The 27,360-nt window shown below is 36.8% G+C and overlaps 1 protein-coding gene across 2 annotated transcripts in view; it reads right to left on the bottom strand.

Annotated features, from left to right (window-relative positions):
• Positions 1-575: 575 nt before the first annotated feature.
• The window catches only part of Rab11 (RAS oncogene family member Rab11), a 128,833-nt gene continuing 102,048 nt past the window's right edge, over positions 576-27,360 (bottom strand). Inside the window, exons 5-6 of one of the 2 annotated variants that reach the window (XM_067157163.2) lie at positions 14,658-14,809; positions 2,168-2,302 (exon numbers count right to left, since the gene is read on the bottom strand). In XM_067157163.2, the coding sequence (XP_067013264.1) occupies positions 14,673-14,809 (137 nt within the window). In that variant the 3' untranslated portion in view covers positions 2,168-2,302; positions 14,658-14,672. Of the gene's footprint in view, positions 2,303-14,657; positions 14,810-27,360 lie in introns of both variants that reach the window. The other variant, XM_067157170.2, reaches the window with a different exon arrangement.

Genomic DNA, 27,360 nt, shown 5'->3' with positions numbered 1-27,360 from the left:
GTAATTTGGGACGGAAGCAGCAGCAGTCTACTTTAAACATGTTTCTTAAATGCAAGTGAATATATGCAAGTTACTGTAATTTTTAAATGTGTGTTTATTCTACATGAAATTCTTGACAATTTTTGTGCATATTTTTATTTTCATGCAAATATTGATCGTAGTTCATGTTTCTAAGAAGGTTTATCCTTGTTTTACAATGTTGCTGTTTTTAAAATGTACTATTATTCATTCAATTACAGTAATTATAATTGTAAATGGTTCTTTCTTTGTTTTTATTGTAATTTTCGTACAGTCAAACCTAACCTTAAATTTAACTGTGCAATTTTTTAGCAAGTTTCCCCTTTGTGAAGTTATTTTTTGGTCCCCACAAAAATGTCCTAACCAGTTTTGACTATTTCAATCCACACGAAACTTTGAAATCTAAATAAAGATAATGTAGCTTATTAGATATTTAAATCTTGAGCTACTTTTCTATTTCCTACACAGTGAATTGACCTTACCATTTTCCCTATTCTTGTTCAATGATTCTTCCAATAACTGAATACCCAAGATGAAAAGAAGTAAATAAGAAATACTACTCTTTCCAGAAGACATTTATTCCTCGAAATCTTCAGTCTTAAATATGTAAATCTATGCAATGAAGGGTTAAAGATCTTCAGTCTTACCCTGTCTGCCTGCAAACCTTAAAGCATTCTGAAGAGGCAAAGAGGCACTAAAAGTGGTTTTAACAAATGCAACTAAGCAAGAGCAATTTTAGACAAACAGCAAATCAATAGCAAGCAATTTCATAGAATATATTCCAATTTTTTCAGTCAAAAATAATAGCTAGCACTGTTATATTCCTATGATAGCAATGTATTCATATAAAAAACATTAATAACCATCAATTCTACAAAGAAAATTACCACAGCTCTAAACTTAACAGCAATGAATGTTCACGAGAACACTACAGCTTACATTATTCCCGTTTTCTACTGTTACAAAGAACAGGACTTCGTTTTAAAGACAAATTAGAGTAAAATGTTTCTTAGCAAATGGTTATCACTGACACATTACTGAATAAGTGATTTATTAGGGCCATAATCTGAATGTACAACATAAGGAGTCCTTCACTTTAGCAACAACATTTGAAAAAATAATAATAAAGGACAACGTGATTGCAGATGAAGTAAGCTCATTCTGAAAGCAATGTTGTAGTTCCTAAATCCACTTCTTCAGAAGCAAATTCAACAATAAAAAATAATACAAAAATAACAACATCGCTCTAGTAGACTGGACTGCGTGCAATGAGCTCAAAGAGGTTTACTTTTTGTTAAACACAGCACCATGCAGAATTTTAATACTCAAGAAAAATGCTTATATATTATTCTGCATCATAAACAGAAGCATAAAAAATATCAATGCATGAAGTGTTTCTTTCATTCACATACATCATTGCTTTTATAAACATCAATTTATGTGCCTCACTATTTTCTTTTTACATCCACTTCATTCCCATTTCAACACAATTTGTTCAGTGTAAAATATTATGGCATGGTACATTTCATTATTTTATATATATATATATCTCAGCAGTGTTAACTACAGTAAAGATCACACAGCAAAAAATCTCAATTATCTGTACAAACCAACTCACCTAAATTGAACAATGAGAAATGTTTTCACTCGAGTTCAAACCTTATTAGGAGTAAAGTCTTTTATAATAATAAATCTACACAAGAATAATTCAATAATAAACCAATATCCTAAATATATTCAGGTGCATATAAATAAATTATAACTTTCCAATGGCATGATTGTTGCTGCATAAAAAAAAAAACAACAACAGTGATGCAAGGAATGTGTTTCGTACTACTTGTGGCTCATCCACAGATGAAACCATTACTTTTATTTGCAGAGCAATGAACAGAGAAGGCCGGTCAGTTATTTTTTTACGTAATCTTTTTTTACATAACACAAAGAAATACCGGTGATAGCTTGCTAGTTTACTTTTTGTAGTAATTATTACTGAAATTCCCGATGCACAATGCTGTACATCAACTTCCCAACCCCTTTAAGTTTCCTTAGAAACTTTGCAGCAGTTCCCTTGAGTTACTTTCACAGGGACAATTCGTTCACACATTAACAAATCACTCCTCAGAAACACTGTCCCAAGTTGTCTCGTTTTAAGGTGTACAGCACGCCTTCTTGGCCGCACTGCTCTCGTCCGTTGGCTCAACGTGGATGGGTTTCATATTGCCGGACGGCGTATCTTCGTCTGGGCTGTCCGGGATCTGCTTCTGAGATACGATACGGTAGATTTCTGTAACAAAATAATTAGCTATTATTCAAATACAGTAATTAACATAAAAATTATTCAGCATGTTAAGATTTAAAGACAAGGCAAACTCTAAAAATAGAAAATAAAAAAGTGAAAACTAATTATTTAGTTCAAAGATTTGAAAGGTGATAGTAATCACATTGCATATTGAGCACCAATCTGTTTAGCAATAAAAATGTATTTATAAAGATATATTTATTTACTTTTGTTGAACTAGCACTAAATTTTACTTTGATCACGTCTTCGTAATCGTGTCAAAAGTGACCAACTTTTAAATACATTACAATTCTACTGAGGTATTTTGGCGGAAGATACTTGGCCCTTATGTAGTACCCTGGTAATCCGAAATTTTGGATAATGCAAACAGTATACGTAAAAGATTAAAACATATTAAAAACCCCACATGCAATGTAAGAAAAAGGATTTAACGTAGTAATGTACTTAAATCTGATTATTTAGTATAATAGAACCCAAATAAAATCACAGTAAACTGTTAATTAAATTCTAGTGTAGTGTAACTGATAAGTTTTAAAAAACTGAAAGGGTTAATAATGTAAGCAATTTTTTACTGTGTTCTGTACTGTGCCAACAAAACATGTTTGTAGCATAAAAAACTTCATTACCTTATTTTATTGCATTTTGTAATGCACTGATTACCAATACTATATTTTCCTCTCAATTAAACTTTCGCATTTGTATGAATGCACAGTTAACTTTCACTCAACATGAAATACTGTACCTGTAATCTTTAGGCATCAAGAACTAAACCTCCCAGTTTGGCTTGTGGGTGTCAATACCATACTGTAGCTGTTATTGTATAATGTACCGTATACATCATAACCTGAATTAGTACGGATTATTAGGGTTCTACTGTATAAGTATCATGAGTTTGTTAAAGTGTCATTCCAATTCCCCATGAGCAGTATGGTTTTGATAATGTTATGACTAGAGCACGGATTATATGTACAGTAATTACATATGTTCCCATATACGTAACTACAAGAAAAGCTAAAATATCAGCAAATCACACCGAAAAGACCATTATTCCTGGAGTTTAAAGTTACATGTTTTTACATATTTTGATAAATATTACATATTTTAAATATTTTGAACGATATTGCACATTTGAAAGTAAACTGTTCTTTTTTTTTTTTTACAAATTTTATATCAAGTTTTTAAATGAAACGCTTGAAAATAGTTTAAAAAGCCTGTACGTCTCTTAACATCTAAAAAAAATTCAATAATTTAAAGTGAAGTATTCTGTCAAATTGCATCCCTTAGCTATATTAATGTTTTGTACATTCCTTAAGAAGTAAAGGTAGGCTACAATGCAAAGGGTCTGTCAATAACATGACACTGCTACTACGGAGAAAGACTAAGTTACCCTGCGGCCGGGATGACCGCTTGGCAAAAACAACCCGTGAAAGAAAACACTTGTTCTAACTATATTATCAGTTACAGTGATTGGATTTCAACTGAAGAAGCCTTTACAAGTGACTGTAAAATCGTGCTACATGAAGTGTGACAAAACGTATTGGGTGCTCCATTAAGTCACAATTAGAACAGCATTTAAAAATTGATCATGTGAAAAATAAACAACTTGCTCCGTTGAAGAAACAAGTTGTTCTTACACAAGGGACACTGGAACCTTCATCTTCTACCAGTGAATTTAATGAAGATTTGTGCCTGGCAATGGTCACTGCAAACACCAAAATTTCAAGGATTCCTACGCAAATTATTGCAACTTTGATATTCTGGATGAATCAACACTCCCAAAAAACTATTTGAACTCCTGCTATATTGACACGATGGGAAAGATTAGAGCTGAACTTGGAGATTCATACATATGGATTGCCGTTGAAGAGTCAACAGATGCCTTGGGTCGTTTCACTGCAAATCTCCTAGCAAGTAAATTGGATCCAGAAGCTTCGTACAAGTCTTACTTAATTTACTGAAAAGCACTGGAACAGACAAATCATGCAACAGTTTTGCGATTCATCAAGAACAGACTTAAAGAGCTAGTAATTAAGGAAGAACAAGTGTTGGTGCTCTACTCAGATGCTGCATCCTATATCCAAAAGCTGTAGATGCCTTGCCTGTGCTTTACCCCAATATTGTCCACTTCACATATTTGGCATATGGATTACATCTAGTAGCCAAGACTACAAGAGAAAATTTTCCTGGAGTGAATGGTTTAATATCAACAAGAAAAGTTTTCCGGAAATCTCCCTATCGCGTGCAACGCTACAAGAAATTGTTACCAGATGTGCCTTTACCTCCACAGCCTGTGATCACCAGATGGTGAACGTGGATAGCACAGCCTGTGATCAACAGATGGGGAACGTGGATAGAAGTTTTAACCTTCTTTAATGAACATTTTGAAGCTGTGAAGTCAGTAGTGGAAACATTTCCTTCTGAAAGTGCAGTATCTGTGCACGAGTGTATGAATGCCTTTCAAGATTCGAAGGCGGCTTCATCAATTGCATAGGGGAGAGTGTTGTACCTTGGAACAGTTTTGACATTTCATTTTTTAATTTCTTTTATTTGGTATTTCTTGAATCCTACTTATTATTCCTCATTAATATAGGTCTTTTCCACCTATTTTAATGCACTTTGCACTGTGCTCAGTGTCAAAGTTAAGTATTTAAAAAACATTTTCTTGAACTCTGCAACATGTTCCAAGGTACAACATAGTCATGTACCTTGGAACAACTTTAACAGATATGACAGAATTACTGAATATTACAAAAATATTATATTTTTCACAACAAATGACGTTATTCATCTGTACATGTATACACAATATTAAACAGGTTGTGTCACTGGACACAGTATTATTCTCTTATTACAAGTCTCTAAAAATGACTTTAAAATTTAATGAAAATGGCTGATTAATTAAAAAAATAATCAGATTAAACTAGTTTTGTTATCAGCATCTCTTCATATTACAGCAACAGCACAATCAAACACAAATTTGTTTCAGTGACGTACCTGGAAGTTATGAAATCTTTTTCAAAGTGCATATGTTTCTTTTGTCACTGGGTGCCACCAGAGATATTTGGCTGAGGCAATTTCATTATAACGTCATCCTCGGAAACATCATATAGTGAACATCATATGAAGTTTTTAGTGTTGCCCTGTCTCTTTAAAAACTGAATTTTATATTCATCATTTCTCATATTTATGTATTTTACCACCATAATGTACAAGAAACTTTCTTGTTTGAAACTGAATCAGAACAAATTCTCCTGGGAGACATGGGTGATCAAAGTGTTGGCTTAATGCAAAGTCATCCTCTTGCTGCTCTCCCAGCAGATCAGCTGCATAATCTGCTTCACTACCACTAGACACCATGTCAGGTTCCTCTTCAGAATGGAAAATATTCCTGTTAGTCCTTTTCTTTGCAATCAAAGTTTTAGATTCATTATTTTCTTTCATATTGGACAAGTTAGATTGGGGATCATGTTTGTCAGGAGTAGCTGTTAGGACTGTTGACTTCCCTTTCCTTCTTTCCCTGGTTTTCTCTCTTCAGCTGTGGGGAAGAGCCTGATAATATGAGGTGATATGAGAGGACGTCTGTCTTGATCAAGAGAAGATCAAGATCTGTAGACAACTTCAGATTATTAGGTCTAGATCTATTAAAACTGAGTTGGATTCAGGTGAATACAGAATAAGAACAAGATAATGTTTCAAAATAGCATCTAAAAGAACTTAGTGTACCTTATAATGTACCTTGGAACGTTCCAAGGTACAATAGGTGTGCGTGTTCCAAGGTACATGATGTAGCCATTTCAGAAAAAAACAATTTCTTTTTACAGCTTAGGTAGAACAAAAATGTAACCTGTGTATAAGTTAGCCCATTTACATACTAACTTAGTGTAAATATTGAAGGAATCTCTTTTACATGTGTGAACTACTAATATGCCAATCTGAAATCACTTTTAAAATATTTCAAGTACCAAAATGCTTTACACTTAAATAACTTGGAACTGAAACCACAATGGATGCCACCAGACAAACTGTGCTGCCCAGGGTGGCAAAGTAATGAAATCAACTCAACTGATCCAAAGAATGTTTACAACGATCAAAGATAATGCAACTGTTCCAAGGTACAAACGTTCCAAGGTACAACACTCTCCCCTACATCATAAGCTATTTTAGTTGGATTCCTAACAGCACTACAAAGCTAGAAACTTCTGGACTGCCCCTCCACGAATCTATGTCTATAGTAGAAGATGCAATCAGTAAATTGAGTGTTGTGCCAGGAGCAATTAGCGAGTGTTTCATTAAAATTCAATGATGTATTGAAAAAGAACTCAGGATAAAAATGTTTTTCAAATGTATGCCAAATACTTAATGGTGAGTCTATGTAGCTCCCGGAGAATGAGAACGTATCTTCCAGTATCAGTCCTCATTTGAAATACGTGCCAATGACATCATGAGAAGTTGGAAGGTCTTTTTCTATGTACAAGAACATCCTAACAGACAGAAGGCTTTTGATGACCACAGAAAATTTGGAAAAATGATTAGTTATTAATTGCCCCTCCAAATAAAAATTCAACTTTTTTCGGTCATGTTTCCTTTTCCATGTACAAGAAGACATCAAATAAAGCTTAGATATTAAGTTACATATTTTTTCATTTATTACGTATTTATCTACGTATTTTGTCCATTTTAGCTACATATTTGTGTACATATTTTTCATTTTTATACTAAATATAATCAGGGCTCTAGTTATGACATAGCTACATTTATGTCAAGTAGAATTTAAAACAACTTATATAGTCGTCGATGAAGAAACTGATTTCTCTAACCAAAAAACTATTCACAGCAAGCCACGTGCAAAGTGATAATGGCAGCTAAAATGTTTCTGTGCAATGAATCTTCAGAGCTAGGGCAGGAGGCAGGAGGAACTGTAGGGGTCTGAAGGATCGAAGAAGCGTTTACGATAGATTACAAATCTCACAATAAACTAGCGATATTAATTTGCTGACTTTTGACTACAAAAATCTATGCATCATGTATCATGTTACTGCGATTTTATTTTAAATAACTGAGGACATGCTCCTTTAGCAGGTTAGTAATCCTTATTTGCTAACTTGGCAGGAGAGAAAAACAGTCTGCCTCTTCTTGGAAAAGCGTGCCGGTCCAAATGATTAGCCCAAACGGCACGTTCTGGGCAAAATGCTGCATACACACACTAACAACCCAAAAAGCTTGGTTCTATTGCTGTGATTTTTTAATCTGAGATTGTGAAAGCCTTTGACTGGCATTGTATTAAGTAATGATTGCTAAAGCTAAATGATTTTCACAATTTTCCTTCTGAGTATTGAATAGCAATACAGTAGAGTAGAAGTTCTCCTTCATGTAACCTACTATAGCTGTAGATATCAAAACATCTACAACTTCAGCTTATCCCAGTCATTTCTGGGGTTGTTAGAGCCACCCAGGCTCATTTTGGTTTCGGCTGGGGGTTTAAGACCGGATGCTCTTCCTGAGGCCACATGATTCTGGAGATGAAAATCTTGACCCAGGATCAACTGGGATTTGAACCCGAGCCTTCTGGGTGGGAAGCCAGCAGCTAAGCCACTGACTGAATCATGTCACCCTGGTAGGAGACATTATTATTATTATTATTATTATTATTATTATTATTATTATTATTATTATTGTCTGGCTCCTTGGCAGAATGACCAGAGTCAAGACCTTCAGTTAAAAGGGTCCTGGGTTCAATACTGGTTGGGTCAGGGATCTTAATTGCATCTGGTTAATTCCTCTGACTCGGGGGCTGGGTATTTGTATTTGTTCCGATATTCACCTCTTCATACACATACAGCACGCTAGACTACCAAGCACCATAGGAACACACAATGGTAAATTCATCCCTCCATACTACAAGGGTTGTAAATAAAGTAGTGGCAACAGAGTCCAGACACTGGCAGGAGATAGACATGCGAAAGTAGGATATGGCAGCGGTCAGGTGGTGCTGCTGTCTATGTATAGTGTGCATTTGACTGGCATCCAGTTGGGAGTGTTGCTGCTGTGTGGTATTTAAATGAAGAGTGTATTTCATTCTTCTTATTTCAAAAGTCTATCAGCAATTATGGATTAAAATAGAGGTAGCCATGGCAAAAATGCATCAGAATGTTATCGAGGATAACGTGAAGCGAGAATGCATTACTATATAGGACTGTTGCACGATGGGTGAAGGCGTTTAGGTGGGTTGGAATGAGACTGCAGATTTGCACCACACAGGTCAGCTGCCCATTCCCCAAGATCAGATTGACATCCTGAGTTGACTCATTTCCATAGACTATTGATGGGCTGTCCAGGAATTCTCCGTAGAGGTTGGTCTCAGGCATGGAAAATAAGGCCTATAATGCAAAAGTTAAAGAAGAGATGTATTGATAATTTCATACCTGAGGAACACCTATCACTTGATGAATGTATGGCAAAATATTTTGGCCACTATGGGTGCAAACAATTCATTGTGGTAAGCCCATTAGATTTGGGTAGAAGATGTAGAGCCTGAACACCAAGGACGGATTTTTGGTGAATTTCGAGTTGTAGCAGGGTAAAGGACTATGACAAGTTATTTGGTAGGGCTGCAAGTCCCCTACTTGTTCTGCTTGAGGAAGTTCCAGATGAGAAAAGGGAACTAAGCTAAAACTTCTTCAGGGACAATTTATTTTCTAGTGCCCGACTTTTCTCATTTCTGAAATATGGAGACTATTCTGCCATTGGTACTATTCGAGAAAATCAAATTCCTAAAGGATGTTCTCTGGAAAACAAGCAAATATTTTCCAAAAACGATCGTGGGACTTATGAGACAGCATTAGAGAAGAATGATGGACTGCTTTAGGTCCGGTGGATGGATAACTCTGTGGTCACAATGATCTCTTCTTCATGTGGTGCAAAAGAAATCTGTCAAGTGAAGAGAGACTCAGAAGCGAAGTGTAATGATTCCTAGGCCAAGGCTGGTCACCAAATACAACACCTTTATGGGAGGCACTGACCAGATGGATCAGAATGTTGCTTGATATTGCACTGGGATATGAGGCAAAAAATGGTACTGGCCTTTGTTCACGTGGATGCTAGATGTGGCTGTTCAAAACAACTGGATTTTATACAATAAACGGATGACAAAAAATTGCTCAGCTGGATTTCAACAGAGAAATAGCTACAATCTGTCTCCAGAGATACCAGAATGTACCGAAACGAGCTGGAAGGCCAGCAGCTTCACGGACCTCTCTTAGCGGCCGCATATCACATTCTGCAAGACTTTATAAAACTGACCACCTCGTCCAGTACACAGAAGGAAAGAAGAGGAAAAGGTGTGCTAATGAAGACTAAATCCAGTATGAGGACAATGTGCTTGAAGTGTGGAGTGGGATTGTGCATCGACTGTTTTGTTCCTTTTCATACTGGCTAGATCGTGTAGTTTTACAAACACTGAAATGATGTGTGTAATATATCAAATGTAAAGTTCTAATTGTTATTGCATTTTAGTAGTATTACGTTTAATAATAATAATAATAATAATAATAATAATAATAATAATAATAATAATAATAATGTAGAATAGTAGCCTGCTGATGATACAGAGTGAAATTTTTTTATCAAAGTGATACCCAATATAAGTAGGTAGTAGAAGCGCCTAGCGTTGCCATATGGTAACAGCAAATAATTTTCAAAACCGAGTGATGAAATATTTCCAGTGTATTTGTGTTACTTAGAGTCATAATAATGTAAAAACAAATAAAAATTTAGAAAAAATAATTCAGGTGTTAATGGGTTAATTTGGGTATATATTCATTGTTCAAGTTCATTTTTCAAAATTCACCATGCATATTTTATTGTTCAATTTTTTTGCTGCCTATGGCCATGATTTATCGCTGCCCGCGAAGGGTTAATAGATTTGGTTGTCATCAAGTTAAGATGAAATCCAGGCTGCTGACAAAGAATAAGTGTAATGAATCAGAGAAGACAGTGTTGAAAACAAGGTCATCAAAACAGTTTTCTTCCCAGAGAACAGAAAACCAGTACAGCACCTGCCAATGTTCTTACAGAGATTCAGGAGGCTGAAGTTAACCGGAAAGGAATTCCAGAAGGAAGAAAATCAGAAACAAAGAATATGGGTCTCCATACCGAAATCCCAAACACCAGGTGGGAGAGCAGACTAAGTGGTTTAATGCACTACTGACACATACAGGTTTCCTGGTGAGTTGAGGAAAGGTCTTGGACTGAGAAGTAGAATAAAAACTTTGTTATTACAAATAACACATTTCAATACAGATTAAAACATGAGATTAGTCACTTGCAATAAAATGGGAAACCACAGAAAACCATTTCCAGGGCTGCCAACAGTGGGATTTGAGTCCATCTTTCTCCCAAATGCATACTTACACCTAAATTACTTTTACCCCAGAGCAAAGAAACAAAAGACTGATGTGCCTTCAAGTTTTTTCAAGACTGTTTATATTATTATAGACCTACAATTTAAGGTAGAATCCGATCTACAGGGACATGACTTCATTTCCAAAACCCACATGCACTGGCTGTTGTGATCAAGGGCCTGATAGCAGAGTTCAAAAACTTCAAATTGGCTTCATGTAGTCAACACACCTGTAAATTCATCTTTTGATATAATTTCTTGTAATATCCTGCCTACATGTTATTAAACTTATGTTTTCATTCAATTTCTTTGTTATAGCATTGTAAGCAGACTATGTCACTAGGCTACCTCCCAATTGTATTTGCTGATATTAACAACCTAAATAATTTGGATATATTTTGAGAATGTGTCTGCAGAAGAGGTTTCTGCTGAAACCATAGTTGAAATGCAGCATTCATATCGAACAATGGGAACTGGCCTCTAGAGGACATTTCAACTCCTGGAAAATGTAAAAAAATCACATAAGGACATGTCCAGTGTAGAGAGGGCAAAGTGTGAGCACTTCCAATCTGAATATATGCTTTGTGTCACCGATATCACAAGCAGTATTATACAGTTGGGCAAGGTCGTGGAACAAAAACTATCTTCCAAGAGCAGTTCAGGTTTCTTTTACTTTAACTGCAAGCACTGAACAATAAATTTATTACAATTGTTCTACATCAGACATTAGAAGCAAGTCTCAAATAATTTTTCTCCTTTTTAATTTCTTTTCTGTATGTTTATTTATTCCTAATTCTGGCTATCAATCCCAGATTTACTTCTTTGCCTGAGGTCCTAAGTCAACTTAATGACATCATTTAATGACATATGACAAGAAGATCATAACCATAATTTTTGTTATTGTATGTATTTTAATGTTATAAATCCTGCAACATTCTTTTTTTGGTATACATACTGTATGCTTTAGTTATCACCTTTACAAAAAATTCAATAACAACATACACTATCCAAGTATGACAGGTTATCAGCAGGAAGCATTCTCAAACAAAAGAAATCTTTAACAAAATTCCTGGCACATGACATAATTTGGTATTCTACAACCTATTTTTGTGAGGAAAAAAAAAAAAAAAGCCACTTCATTAGTCTTTGAAGTACTACCAACTGAATGAAGAGGACTTTAAAATGGTGGGGATAAACGTGAGTAATAAATGAAAACAGGTTAGGGCTGATTTTTGGAAAACCTTGCACAATGACATATTTGCGAACATATAAGATGTTACCACTAAATAACATGCAATTCCCTAAACAATGCAACTCAAAAAGTTCTCACTTATTAGATTTTCAACCCCAACATCTTAAATCATTTCCAGAATATAAGGCAAGCTACAATAAAATAAAATATATTAGTGCATCTAACAACCAGAAATGAGTGCATGTAATAACCAGATATTCATTCCTTTTAGCATAATAAAATAGCTTAAAGGCTGTAAATAGGGCACTCATGTTGAAAAAAAAAAGAACAGTCTATCATCCTGATCTAGTTTCATTACTGAAAATGCATGAACCCACCAATATAATCACCAGGCTTTTTCCAAGTATCCAGCAATGCAAGAAGTAGGTTAAGTTCCAAAAGCAAGCTTGTAGATTTGTGCAACTACTGATATCAGAATCATAGCCAACTCCTGTTTTACATGGAAACCAAACCATAGGGACACAATTTTTAATTGCAAAAATTCCACATGCATTAGCTAGGATTAAGACGGCACCCGTGCTGCTCTTCGAAGAAGAGTGTGGTTGTCTATTTTGAAAAATTTAATCATTTGAGCATAATTTGAGCATTTTAACATATCAAAATCCACAGCAGAAGATTCATACAGTTCTCCTACCAGGAGTACAGTATATATATATATATATATATATATAATATTTGAAACAGGTTCATTTTTAAAGGATCCAACCGTAAGAAAAGAATCAAGATTTTTTTCAGTGACACAATCAAGATTTTTTCAAAGTGATACTTTGAGTAAAACTCATCCAAAACACATACAAATTTAATTTTCTACAAAAAAAGAATTGCTTTTCTGAAGTGTATTTGTACTGTTAGCACTCCTGAACCAAACATACACATCAGTGAATGAGGCTCTAGCACATACTAAAAAACTGTGTATCACAAGTGATGACAAATAACATTTTCAGGACTAGAAAAATGTGATTGTACCAAGTGGTAATAGTGAAAACTCATGACGCGGTGAAGTATTTTTATATAGATTTAATACAAGGAGAATCTGGACTTCGAATTTATGATGAGTTAAGTGGGAAAACGTATAAAAGAGGAATGCACTAATGAGGTTTCACTGATGTGTTTTTTTTTTTTTTTTTTTGCTTTACGTCACACCGGATAGGTCTTATGGCGACGATGGGACAGGAAAGGCCTAGGAATGGGAAGAACGCGGCCATGGCCTTAAGGTACAGCCCCAGCATTTGCCTGGCGTGAAAACGGGAAACCACGGAAAACCATCTTCAGGGCTGCCGACAGTGGGATTTGAACCCACTATCTCCCGGATGCGATCTTACAGCTGCGCGCTCCTAGCCGCACGGCCAACTCGCCCGGTGATTTAAGTGATTATCAACAACAAATGCTTTACAATTGCAAGGTAGTCCAGCGACAATGTCCGCTTACAATGTTATAACAAAGAAATTAAACGAAAACACAAGTTTAATAACAACATGTACGCAAGATATTACAAGAAATTATATCAAAAGATGAAGTTACAGGTGTGACAACTACATGTAGCTTACTTGAACTTTGTGTACTTTGGGTGTTGTAATCAGGGGCCTGATAAGAGTGGCATAGTCGCTGGCTTCTCACCAAGGTGGCTGCTGTTCAAAATCCAGCCAGTGTATGTGGGTTTTGGAAATGAAGTCATGTCCCTGTAGATTGGATTCTACCTTAAATTGGAGGTCTCAAGACTATAATAATATCAAACAGTCATGAAAAAATTTGAAGCCACTTCAAGTCGTGAAATTCCTTACTAATGAAGACAAAATCGAAATATGTCAGAAAGTGGACAGGTGTCCGCATCTTGCAGCGTGCAGAGGTTGCAAATGTTTAATTCTTTTACTTGCAACTTCGAGTATCGACTCGATCACTCATATTGGTTGAAGTTTTGTTCTATTCAAAATGGTGGCCAAAGTCATTCCTGCCAGTTGCACATGGTCGAGTGTAACTTCCAATTCACTGTCAAAGAGTGTGACCAGAGAATAATGTTTAACCCACTGCTCCAAAATAAAATTCTGGAATGATTCAAATCCTGAGTAAAAATTATGACATTTTGGCCAAGAGCCTACCTTAAGACATCTCTCTCAGAATTGGGTTATGAGAAAAGAAGGAAAAGACATGGAATGTACAACTACACAATCGGGTCCTGTGCTACAACAGCAGCAGCAAAATTCATGTTCTCTACATGCTGAAATGAAAACAGCAATTACACTACAAATTATAATCCAAATACAATACAGTTACAAAATAAAATACAATACTTGCATAGAAGATAAAACGCCAATATGTATAAAATAAGCATTTCTATAGTTACAAAGATACTGACTGCAATATAAAATGTACAAAATGCAATCATTCATGCAAATTAAATGGTCTTTGATTCAGGCATTCCAAGGACAAAACAGAAGTGAAAGCAAATGTAAACAGTTTCTAAATATCATTTTGATAACTTAGGATGTTTGTGTACAGTCGAAAGAGCACACTTAACGGGCATGTACCAATGCAGTTGAAATTTCAGTGCTTGTCCTAATCCAAAGCTGTACGAATTGGGAATAAAAATTATGTACTCCTCAGAAAGCAACGACAAGTCATGCTAATTTCTGAAACTGCCAACTGCAATGTATGTCCATAGAAGTGCTTTAGAGAAAAAAGATGTACAGAACCTGTCCATGCTTCAGTCACTGGCAACACTGCTTGCGGACACTGTCTGTGTTCACCGTTGGCTTCACATCTATTGGCTCCACGTTTTGAGGTCGAATTGTGTCCCCTTCAGGAGGATCACGGATTTGCTTCTGAGAAACGATCCGATATATTTCTGTCGAAAGGAGTGGGAAAAAAAAAAGACAGAAACAAAAACAAAACTTAGAAAAGGATAAACAAATAAAATGTTAAAGTTGTGAGTTAGGAAAAGGTACAAATAACAAAACTGATTTTAAACAGTTGGCAGAATTCCTGAATTTAAGAACTAAATCTTCTCTACGGCTAGGTTTACACTAGCAAGTTATTGCAGCAATTTACTTGCACAGAGCAACTTGCTGTGCCACTTGCAAGTCTAAATTCCTCAGCAAGCTGACTTGCGGGTGTTAGTAATTTCTTGGGCAAGACGCTTGCAGCCGGTCTCATGCTAGCAGTGTGAAAGACACGCCATGAGCTTTATGAGCTTGCATAAGTTACTTGCACGGACAGAATCCGATCCTATTTTGTGCAAGTGGAAGGCGCAAGTTGGTAAGTAGGTGATCACATTTCACACATTCATTTCCCTGTATATTGTAATTAATTTAGAAAACTTAATTAAATTCATGCAAGCACCACCATACCACTCAATTTTCCAGGAAGGACACTGGTGAATAAATACAAAAAAATCGAGACCTTCCCAGAAATTTGGGACATTCACAGCAGTGAATTCAAAGACAGAATTAAGACGCCCAATGCTGTCAGTACCAATGTGGAGGACTTTGTAACATTCCACCGCAGGAAATACAGACAAAATGGCACAACGTGCAAACACAGTTTTCCCAGGAAGTAAAGAAACTTGTAAACATAAAAAGTGGCTCCTCAGGGACCCCGGCTGAGTCTGGGTGGCTGCATTTTTCAGCTATGAAATTCATGGAGAATAACATAGCAACAATTTTGGACGAATTATATTCCTTAATAAAGGTAAAATAATAGTTATTATTTTAAATATTTTATTATTAAAATTGTTTTGTGCATCTGAGAACGGAGGTTGTGGACTCTGATTCCATTACAGAATATCTATTACCGAAGCTGCTTGTTGAGATGTCAATGTACTGTGTATTGGATGTTTGGTTGTGATTTTATGAAAATTTTAGGCTTGCCTTATTTAGGAGAAGAGGCAAGTTTTGTTAGGGCAGGTCCCCAACTACGCTAATGTAGAAACTGTCACGTAACATAGTGGCATTTTGACGGGGCTTTTCATAGCCAGCTTAACCAAAACAGCAGCTGCATTTTCGAATGAGGGAAATTCCGGTTACTAGGCAGTGGAAAATTTTAGGCCAGAGGGCAGTAATACCATATGAGAAAAATGTGCCCACGTTCTACAAATGTAAAGTTTCCAAAGCACAGAAAGTTTAAATAGTTAGCAAGTGAAATAATATTTTCTAGCAGTGTTTTACCAAACAGATTTGTATCTCTGTTGTTTACCACAGATATGAATCAAGTTTGATATCTATGAGAAAATCATTCAGAAACTTTCTCAGGTAGCACATTTCCACTTCTTTCTAATTACTATCAATACACACTCCAGACCTTTTGTAGACATTCTACAAAATTTTGAAAGTCATCCGCATTCTCTAATCTCAGTTCTTGCAGCAGATTATTGTAGGCTCCATACCGTGGTCTTCTGAGTATCCATCCCTAACACTAACCTTCCTAACTCTCCTTGTTTTACCTTATTCACAGGAATTCAGAGAGTTACAGCACATCCGATCTGCCTGTATGTCGCCATTTTGGTGTACAAACACTGCAAGCGTATGTAAACACTATCGGCAAGTTTTTGCAAGCAAGTTACTTGTGAAAAACTTGTGCAAGTAACTTACTTAGTTTCCTTGCACGAACTTAAACACAGTAACAAGTGCCTTGCAACAATTTGCAGCAATACTTGAACAAGTTACTTGCTAGTGTAAACCTAACCTAATGCTCTTCTAAAGTACTGCAATAAAATTTACATACTGTGGTACTAAGAAAACAAAAATAAAAAGTTAAAAGCATGATTTTGCAATTCTCAAATTGTGACACAAAAACCAGAATGTAAGTAATTAAAGTGTTCAATTACAGCAAGTACGTACTTGAAGATGCCATATTTTAAATATACGAGGGCAATCCGGAAAGTAGTACCCGTTAGCGCCGCATGACGCGCTGACAACTCGGGTAGCCGCTGGGCAAGGTCAGACCATGTCAGTGGCTTGTCTGCCTGCTCTGTGCGAGGTTACGTGATGCTAGCATTGCCTGTGTTGTGTCTGTGATCATTTAAAATGTTTAAACAAATTGAGAACCCTGCCAGTTGTGAAGTGAGGGCCGTGATTAAATTTCTTAATGCACGAAATGTTCGACCTTGTGATATTCATCGCCAATTAACGGAGGTGTATGAAGACAATGTGATGGACGAGTAGTCTGTTCGGCACTGGTGTCGCAACTTCAACCTGGGGAGGGGGAATACACACAACCAGGAGCGTTCAGGGAGACCATCTGTCATTACAGACCAACTGCTGAGCGCAGTAGACGAATGCGTGATGAACGATTGGCGCATCACAACTGATGAACTCTGAACATTTTCCTAATGTGTCTCGAACAATTGTTCACGAAAATGTCAAAGACCATCTGCATTATTCAAAAATCTGTGCAAGGTGGGTCCCTCGCATGCTTACAGAGGAGCACAAAACCAAGCATATGGCTGCAGCACTGATGTTTCTGGGACGTTATTCCAATGAAGGAGACTCTTTCCTGACTCACGTCATTACTGGGGACAAAACATGGGTTTGTTATGCATCACCTGAGAGTAAACAACAGTCAACGGAGTGGCATCATGCTCATTCAGCAACAAAAACAAAAAAATTCAAGACAGTTCTGTCCACCAGGAAACTAATGGTAACCTTTTACTGGGATCGCCGAGGTGTACTGCTCATTGCTTTTATAGCCCGTGGAGAGACAATTAATGCCAATGCGTATTATGAAACATTAAAGAAATTACGGCGGGCAATACAAAATCGACGGCGAGGTCTATTGTCTACAGGCGTCATTCTCCTTCATAACAATGCCAGGCCTCACGCAGCTGCGATAACAACTTTTGCAGCAATTCAAGTGGGAAACCTTCGACCATCCCCCGTATATCCCGGACTTGGCCCCTTTGGATTTTCATCTCTTTACGAAGCTTAAAGACTTTCTGGCAGGAAAAATATTTGACAGTGATGAAGAACTTCAACGAGCCGTGACTACATATCTCAATACGCTGGCGGCGGAGGACTATGACGCTGGAATATAAAAACTCATCCCACATTATGACAAATGGCTAAATTTGCTTGGAAATTATGTGGAGAAGTAGTGTAAAGTATGTTCTTTTCAATAAAAATGTGTATATTTGTTAATATTTACTCCTGTATCTTTATTGCGCAAACGGGTACCACTTTCCGGATGGCCTTCGTAGATTGTTAGAACTTTACCGATAACTAGGAGTTTTCAATAATAGAGGATAAAGCAACACGATATAAGGAGAGCTATGGAAAGTCAAGTGAAGGACATGAACTATGCAATTATGATCAGGCTTATGACTTTCTGCTGAACATCTAGTATAATCATATTCAAAAGAAGTTGATCAAAAATTTGAGAAATCACAACGATCAATTTGGTTCGCTTCAACAGAGCAGCACTCTGAAGAACTCAGTTACATGTTCTATTAACACTAATACAGACTATTCATTACGGTATCAAGGTATATCTGGAATGAAGGAAATAAGAGAAAAATTCATAAGCAGTAATCTGATACAACTTATGTAAGAAAGGTAGGGTTAAGCTTTCAGGACCTACCCATCTGAACATGAAATAGTACAAACACAAAACCACAATTCAGCTGTAGCAAATGTAAGAAGTTAATTTTGATACCTTTTTTTTAATTAGGAAGAATGTTTATGAGTAAACTTTGTGGTGGTTACTCTTAGGAGGAAATACAACTAGGCAACCACCCTCTTCAGAGAAAAAATGTGAGGAATCCAACATTTAAAAAAATAAAGATATCGGCCAAAGAAGGACGAGGGCCACGGAGGGCATGAAAATGAGAAACGCCCTAGCCCTCCAATGCTCTAAGAGCGTTGGTGTAGGAAAAGAACAAGAGTTGACTAAGGGAGGTCGGACAGGATAGATGAAAGTGAGGAGCCTGGCACAAGTGGAAGCTATACCAGGACTTGGCTAAGGGCCTTGCGGTTGCCAACCCACGCTCCCAAGTTGAGAGGCCATGGGACCTCTTAGTTGCCTCTCACAACGGGCAGGGAATATTGTGGGTTATTCTACTGCCCCCAACCAGAGGGGGAGAACATTTTGTTGGTCAGGCTGCCTGTTACAAGTGACAGAAAGATGAATTCTTTCTTCTCAATGAACAATGTCCTGAGACTTGAAAATCAAAAACAAGAAAGCAGCAGCTGCATAAAACTAGTTACAGTAACCCCTTGTCATCTGAATAACAATATTTTTTTATGCTATTTCACGAACATGTTCATTTCAAGGGTATTATTCTTATGTTGCCACCAAGTGTAGATCATAGTAGTTCATTTTACCTTTCACCATGAACTATTTTACACAGCTTACAGGAGTAGTATAAAACAGAACATGAACTGTCTAGCTATTTCAATAAAATACAAGAAATTACTCAAAATCTCAAATTAATGAAAATCAAGCAGCACACACATGCAGTGAGCACATTTAAAAACAACAAAACACAAAGAACCAGCAATATGAAGCTTAAAATCACATGCAAAACAATATATCAAACGGTTAATGTTATCTGTCCCCTCTTCCTCGGAATACTTATCTAACATTTCTTCCCCTTTTAAAGAAATTAATGTGAAGTTATTACAATTTCCATTATGGCTCTAAAATTAAAGATTCCCATGCAGAAAAACAAACTGATGGTAAGACTGTTTTGCAGATCACAACAGGGAGGATTTGATGAATTCTGAAACAACTTTGAGCCGGCCCCGTGGTGTAGGGGCAGCGTCTGCCTCTCGCCCGGAGGCCCTGGGTTCAATTCCCGGCCAGGTCAGGGATTTTTCTCTCGAGCTGAAGGCTAGTTCGAGTTCCATTCAGCCTACGTGATTAGCATTGAGGAGCTATTTGACTGTGAGATAGCGGCCCCGGTTCCGAAAGCCCAGAATAACGGCCGAGAGGACGTGACGTGCTGACCACACGGCCCCTCGTAATCTGCAGGCCTTCGGGCTGAGTAGCGGTCGCTGAGTAGGCCAAAGCCCTTTCAAGGGCGTTAAGTGCCTTGGGGGGAACAACTTTTTTATAACTGAAGAAATCTTGATATAAATAGCTGGAAGAGTGAAAAATTAAACTGTGTATAGGACACATTTAAAAAAAAAAAAAAAAAAAAAAAAAGCAACAGTTGCAAATTATATCCCAAATGAATTATTAAAAGAAATTTCGGAAAGGAAAACTTATTTACAGTAAAACCTCATTAATTCAAAATCGTTGGAACACAAAATCGGACTCTGAATTAAGCGATTTTGAATTAACCACCAAATCGTAAATCAAAAATGCCAACCTTCAACACCTTAAGTATTCTAAGACCCATTAATGCTTGCAATCACTATGATTCACAGTTTAAAACTTTCAAATGCTATGGAAAAAACTATTTCCGAAATGTATCCAACAAGGTGCATTTGCATTATTCAAGTAATATAATCTCACGCAACAAAATTAAAAAGAAGAAAGATTCAAAGAAGAGGGCAAGCTCCCCTGTGCAAATGCTTATTTTTTCAGATTACCGTACTCTGCATTTTTTAGATGTCTTGCACTCGCACAGAAAGTGCCCGATGCCCTTAAAACATCGTGGCTTATCTTACTTTCCAATGACAAGAGGAGGAAGTCTCCCACTTCCGTGTGCATTGCAATGAGTACAATGACCCCCACCCTTGTACAATATCCAGGCTGACACTTCTCTCCTTTAAAACCATAGGCTGTTTGGGCTCAGCATTAAAAAACCAATGCAGTTTCATAGGCATTGACAATATTGTTTGGTGCGTACGAATTTATTATATGAGCCATACTCTTTTGCCAACTGTCAGCATTGCCAGTGTTTGCGGATTCTGCTTCTCCACACTGCCTGCTACGTGATATTGTGGAGTTTCTTAAAACTCTGAATACAAAAGAATTACAATTTTACTTAGAACTTAGCAAATATGAAGCACACACTAGACACATCGAAGTGAGTGAAAGTACGGAAAGCTACTCTAGCATGCTCCGAAAGATGCGTTCTATCATGACGCGGATCAATTCTGAATGCGAATTACTATGAAAAATACTTTTTTTTAATGTAAGGGTAGTTTTGAATTAAAAGTCTGAATTTCGGTAATGGGACTGACATTGTTCTCCGAATTATGAATTATCCGTATTTTGAATTAAACAATTTAAATAACATGCATAATCGTACCTCATGTTTCCAGGAATGAGAGCTGCTTCGAATAGGCGGTATTTTGAATCACCGATTTTGAATTATCGAGGTTCTACTGTAAATGCGCAGGAGAATAACGTGTACAGACAAAACTCCCATCAGTGACTAAAGGAAAGGGAAGAAAAATGATTCTTACTGAGGGACAGTCCTGATTTGGAGATACTGTATCTTCAATGGACATGTGACAGAAGTTGAAACACTGAAGTTTTACAAAATTTCTGGGCCACTAATGAAGCTCTTTCTATGACAGCAATTTTCTTGGTTTAAATGCACTGTATTAATGTCTCATCAAATTGCATTGCTTAAGTTGTAATTCTAGTGTTTCGTAGGATCCAAATACAACACACGCTCTTCACCGCTTCTATCACAAGCATTTAGAAAATACTGCCTCGTGTACATTCCAAAACAAAATCTATTTTAATACTAGAAGATTACCTTATTCCTTTATGTTCTTTACTTCTCTAATAATGCTCATTTTGAAGCCCTTATTTTTATTCAGTATGTAAAAGTAGTACCATACAATTCTGGTCAGTTAAACTGGATAAAATTAAGAACAGGCTATTGTAGGCAAATTTTCTAAATTCTGTGAAACTATACTGTGTTGAAATCAGGGCACAGTAAATCATATCATTCTAAATACAGTAGAAGTCCGTTATAGCGAGAATTCACAACATCGAAAAAATCACTCGCTATAACGGATTGTCGTTATATCCGATTATTGTATAAAAGTCGGAAAACCCTTCATGCACATTAAAATCGGTATAAAACGGCAATCATTTATTTTCAAAACTTGTGTTTCCGCAGATTATATCCACACTACGGCTTACGTGTTTGTTATTTTTCGTAATCCGATACTAGGTGAAAGTGTATGTTAAATTTATTCCTGAAAAAATATAGCAGCGTATTTCTCCGAATCCAAGATGAACCCCACTTTTCCCTTCAAAAAATTTAAATCAGGCTCAAAAAGAAGTGTGTAAAATCATATGAATGCCTTGTTGTACAGTAGGCCAACGGATTTTAGACTATTTTTAAATGCCGAACATTGACTTTCGTCACGCCGTTTTTTGTTTTTTTTTTTTGGGGGGGGGGGGGTTGCACAATTATTCTTTATTTCCGCGGGTTTAAGGGCCATTAACTTAACATTGGCATCATAATACTGAAGAGAACTCGTTGAAAATTTTCCGGCAATGCCTATTCCATGCGTCTCTACAATACAACGATCCATCAGGAAATTATTCTTGCTATCTATAAAACTGTTACTTTTACGCAGCGTCAGATATAACCGCTACACGCACGTCTCGCTTGTCGGGTTCGGCCAAATTCAGCGGCTAGCGATGTATAGGCCTAATCGCGAACGTTGAAAGTCAACGAACGAGTTTATTGTGCCACGGTATGGCCATTCCGCCCTTGCGTTCCGCGACTTCTTTAAAGCGTCCTTGTTGCGGACCACTGAATGCATTTTTTGTGCAGTACGCAATTTTTTAGCTCTTTGTCTTCACGCTAACGTCAAATATTGGCTTTAGTTAGGCCTATGCCGTATTTTCTTGCGGCTGCACAATTATTCTACATTTCCGAGTGTTTAATAAACATTAACTTAAAATTGGCGTCATAATATCGACTAGAACCCGTTGAAAATTTGCCGGCAATACCTTTTCCACGTATCTTTACAATACGGCTATCCATCACGAAAATATTCCTGCTGTGTACAAACCTTAATTTTACTAAGCGTCAAGTACAATAGACGCGTTATGACTGCCACTGAGTAGCCATGGCTTTTCTAAGAATTCGAAGGGTCGCATGTTTTGATGCCATTCTGCAGATTTGAGAAATACACAGGCACTGCACAATCGGTTGTCGCGGCTAGCGATGTGTAGTAAAGAGACGGTCGTTTATTGCCAACGAGTTATGCGCGTGTGAAAAGCAGCGTGGTTACCGCGGTAGTTGCTAGTGGTATCCATTAACTTACTGTTAGGCCGCGAATGCAACAACCCTTGAGTTTTCGCATGCGATTCTGAGGAAAAAGTCTTGGATTTGGAAAAATACGGTATCACTCCAGAGATTTATGTGGCAAACACCTCAGCTTTCTTCTTCAAACAGCGTCACTTAACATAACCGTATATGTAGCCTATCATAAAAATATATTTGAAATGCATATAGAGAAATAACCTCCTCGCGAAAAATTTACATGTAAATAGCCGTAACTAAACGGGAGAAGATATGAAATATCCTCTGAAATCAGTGATGTACTCTGCCATATCTCGAGGTGTATCCCTTTCTTACTTAAGTGCAGTATTTAGCCTCAAAATTAAGCGGTCGTTTAGTCAGCCTTAATTTTTAACGATTTAACAACCGTTGTCGGACACGTTATTTACGCATTTATTATGAAAATATGTTCTCTTCCATTTCGAATTTTCTTTACGGAACAGCTGTCGACGGGTATTACTAATCGACTCCGACATCGCCTTCGAATGTCGAGAGAAATCGCTAGTGCACATAGCGAGAAAACGATGCCGCAGGTAATCGATCGCATGCAATATCATCGCTGTGGTGCATAAATATCGGTAACGGAAAACGCGCGCACGCTTAATCGCTCGTAATAACGGATGCGCCAGTGATAGGGTTCTCACTGTAACCGAAGGACGATACACAGTTGAATATGGGAATTTTGAAGGGACAAAAAAAGGCGTCGCTATAACGGAGTTCTCGTTATATGCCGTACTCGCTATAGCGGACTTCCACTGTACTTTTCCCTTCGCTTACATCTGTATAATATATAAATTGTCCAACCCAAAATAACGCATCATTTATAGTAATTTGAAATGAGAAACTTCTGGTCCAATAATTATAGCTTTCCCACTCCTAATAGTTATACGTAGGGGTTGGAATACTTAGAAGCCGTGAATTTTGTGAACTGTGTTAAAATCTGTTTTCTCGTGTTTATACAAAGTCTCAAAGTAATTGTGAATTCAGAAGCAAACTGAAGTGAATGGACAAGTCTTATTTATTTTTTAATAATAATAATAATAATAATAATAATAATAATAATAATAATAATAATAATGAAATCTGCGAAATATAGAAATGTGGAAGTTCGGCAGAGAAAATGCAGCAAAAGCAATCCACGCCCTCATAGTTGAAATCTGGAGAGATGAAAAGATCCCAATTATTGGAAGTGTGCTCTTATGCACCCACTTCACAAGAAAGGTCTCTGCACGAACATACTCTAAAGGCATCACTTTACTCCCAATAACATATAAGATACTCTGTAAAGTACTAATGAGAAGAGTTTAAGAACAAGCAGACCATCTCATTGGTGAGTACCAAGCTGGTTTTCAAAAAGGAAGACCAAATATTTAACCTAAAGAGCATTCTCAGAATAAGAGCTTTGAGAAGCCTGAACACCGTGGTAATATTTGTTGATTTTAAGAAAGCATATGATTCAATTGACAGGCGGACTATTTAACGTCTTGGAGGAATTTGGAATTTACAGGAAAACAAGAATGTTAATAAAACAAACCCTGACAGAAACTTTCTCAAAAGACAAATTCTTCGGTGAAATTACTGAACCATTTGAAATAAAAAAGGGAGTCAGACAAGAGGACGTCCTATCACCAATTTTTCTTTAACATTGTTCTGGAAAAAAAAAAAAATCACTAGAACTTGGAAAAAAGCCTTGGAAGTGAAAGGAACAAGGGGAATACATTTAAGGAGGAAAGGACAGAACTTAGAAATGAAGCATTTGGCTTCTGCAGTTCTTGCCTTCTTGGCTCACAGAGAAAATGCCCAAATTATGCTGAATAATCTATATGGAGAAAATGGGTCTCAGAGTCTCATATGAGAAGACGGAATACATGGAATATGGACATCAAAAGGAGACACTTAGAAGCATGGGACTGTAAAAAGAACAGAAATTTAAATATTTAGGGAAATGGATGGAACCTAACGGATTGGATAAAGAGGCAAACAGGGCAAGAATTAGAAAACTAGAATTAGCTTACAAGTTAACCCAGAACAGATACAATGAAAGAGCAATATCTTATGAGGCAAAACTTAGACACAGTGGTAAAGCCAGAGGGTCTCTACGCTTCAGAGAGCCTGACAATGAATAAAAAGGTTGAGTTTCAAGATCTCGAAAAAAGGAGAGAAGAATTTTAAGGAAAATATTAGGACCACAGAAAAATCCTGATGGGGACTGGAGGAATAGAAAAAAAATTATGATCTCTACAAAAACACCGAAAAAATCAGTCACCATGCGAAAGCGAAGGCTAAAATTCTATGGGCATCTAGAAAGAATGGATGAGACACAGCTAACTAAGAAAATACTGAAGTACATCACTGGACTGAAAGTTTTGACAAAGTGGGCAGAAGAGGTAAAAAGAGATGCAATAGAAAGTTGACTTTCAATGGATATGATTCATAACAGAAAAGAATTTAGAAGCCGAGTGGACAGCATCCAAACATTCCAGGAGAAACCACCAAAATTTAGACCCAAATTGGTCTGAGAAAGAAGATTAGAAGTGAAAGAATGAAGAGGTTCTGGGAGAAGGAGAAAGCCTTAGGTTCAAAGCGGTCCCTAGGCGGCCAAATTCGGAAACAAGAAAGAAGAATATCCGACTCCTTGGCTGAATGGTCAGCATTCTGGCCTCCCGGGTTCAATTCCCAGCCAGGTTGGGGATTTTACCTTCATCTGGTTAAGTTCTGTAGCTTAAGGGCTGGGTGTTTGTGTTGAACTTAATACACGTCTTCGTTTACAAAAAGCGCACACATTACAAACCACCACAGAAACACTTAACAGTGAATACATCCTTTCATATAAGGTTGGCATCAGGAAAAGACATCTGGTCATAAAAATGGGCTCATTCAATACAAACTCCCAAACCCAGGTAATTGGCAAAAAAGCCTGAAATGATGATGATGATAATAATAATAATAATAATAATAATAATAATAATAATAATAATAATAATAATAATCATTTGACCATGCAGAAACTGTTAAGTTAGAAATGAAACAAGACATTGCAAAGAAAATTAAAAGGTTGAATTTATGTTCCAATCTAAGAGTACCATCACATGTGTGTGAAAGGATTAAGGATGACCAAGAAAAATTAACTGTGGGGAAAAGGAGGGCTTTATTCTATGTTAACCAGGATGATCATGAATTATGACTACTTTGCACTCTACCTTCAATTATTATAGATGCCACAGGCAAATGTTGACTGAACGTCTTTTGGTTACAGTAACACCCTTAGAGACAAGCATTCGAATTATATCATCTTTCAGTCGTCTCCTATTGCACTGACTATGTTCTTTCATGCATGCACAGTATTAAATTTATTTCATATGAAAAAAAATTCCATTCTGTGATTCCAAGCTGAAAGTTATACTATACAAACTTATTGAACTTTATAAACTGCAACACAAATCATAAGTTATTCTTAACATACTTGGCTGCTAGTAAAAATATGGTCTTCATACCATGCAGATATAAATAGCATAGAACTCATCTGGTCTACTGTAACAGAGGGTTGGTGCTAGTATAACTGATGTTAAACACCTTTGCAGACAGATTTGCAAAACTAGGGGAAAGTGACTGGATTTTTACGACTTTGTGGAGAAAAGAAGAGAAAAGATTACTACGAACGAGAACAACCTTAAATTGAGAATATAATCTATCATAATGATGACACCAGCAGTGAAAGTGAATCTGATGAAAATTATAGCAAATTGTCTAACTGAACCATAAGACAATTTAATGACCACACAGTAATTGACTTAAGAAAAGATTTAAAATACTTTATTTGACTGACTAATGAATTAATAATTATGTAAGGACTCTCTCTTCAGCTTCTTACGAGACTTGTTCAAGGGCCAATTTGTTTTGAGGCAATAACATTAGTGGTTCTATCGATAAACACGACATACAAGTTATGTAGAATACAATTTCTGATCATTTATCATTCAGTTTTACTGTACCGGCTATGGTAATAGTGGTGGTGGTGGTGATGATTATTGTTTTAGGAGGAAGACAACTAGGCAACCGTCCTCTATTTACAATAAGAGTGGAAAAATGGAGGGGTCAGAACTTTGAGAAATCGAGGATATCGGCCAAAGAAAGAAGACTGCCACGAAGGGCATGAAAATGAGACTCCTTAGGCCTCCTCAAGTAATACCACTGGAGTAAGA

Source organism: Anabrus simplex, chromosome 1 (genome assembly GCF_040414725.1).
Source record: "Anabrus simplex isolate iqAnaSimp1 chromosome 1, ASM4041472v1, whole genome shotgun sequence".
Classification (NCBI taxonomy): Eukaryota; Metazoa; Arthropoda; class Insecta; order Orthoptera; family Tettigoniidae; genus Anabrus; species Anabrus simplex.
Note: the sequence above shows the minus strand (reverse complement) of the source record. Positions and strands in the feature narration are given on the sequence as shown.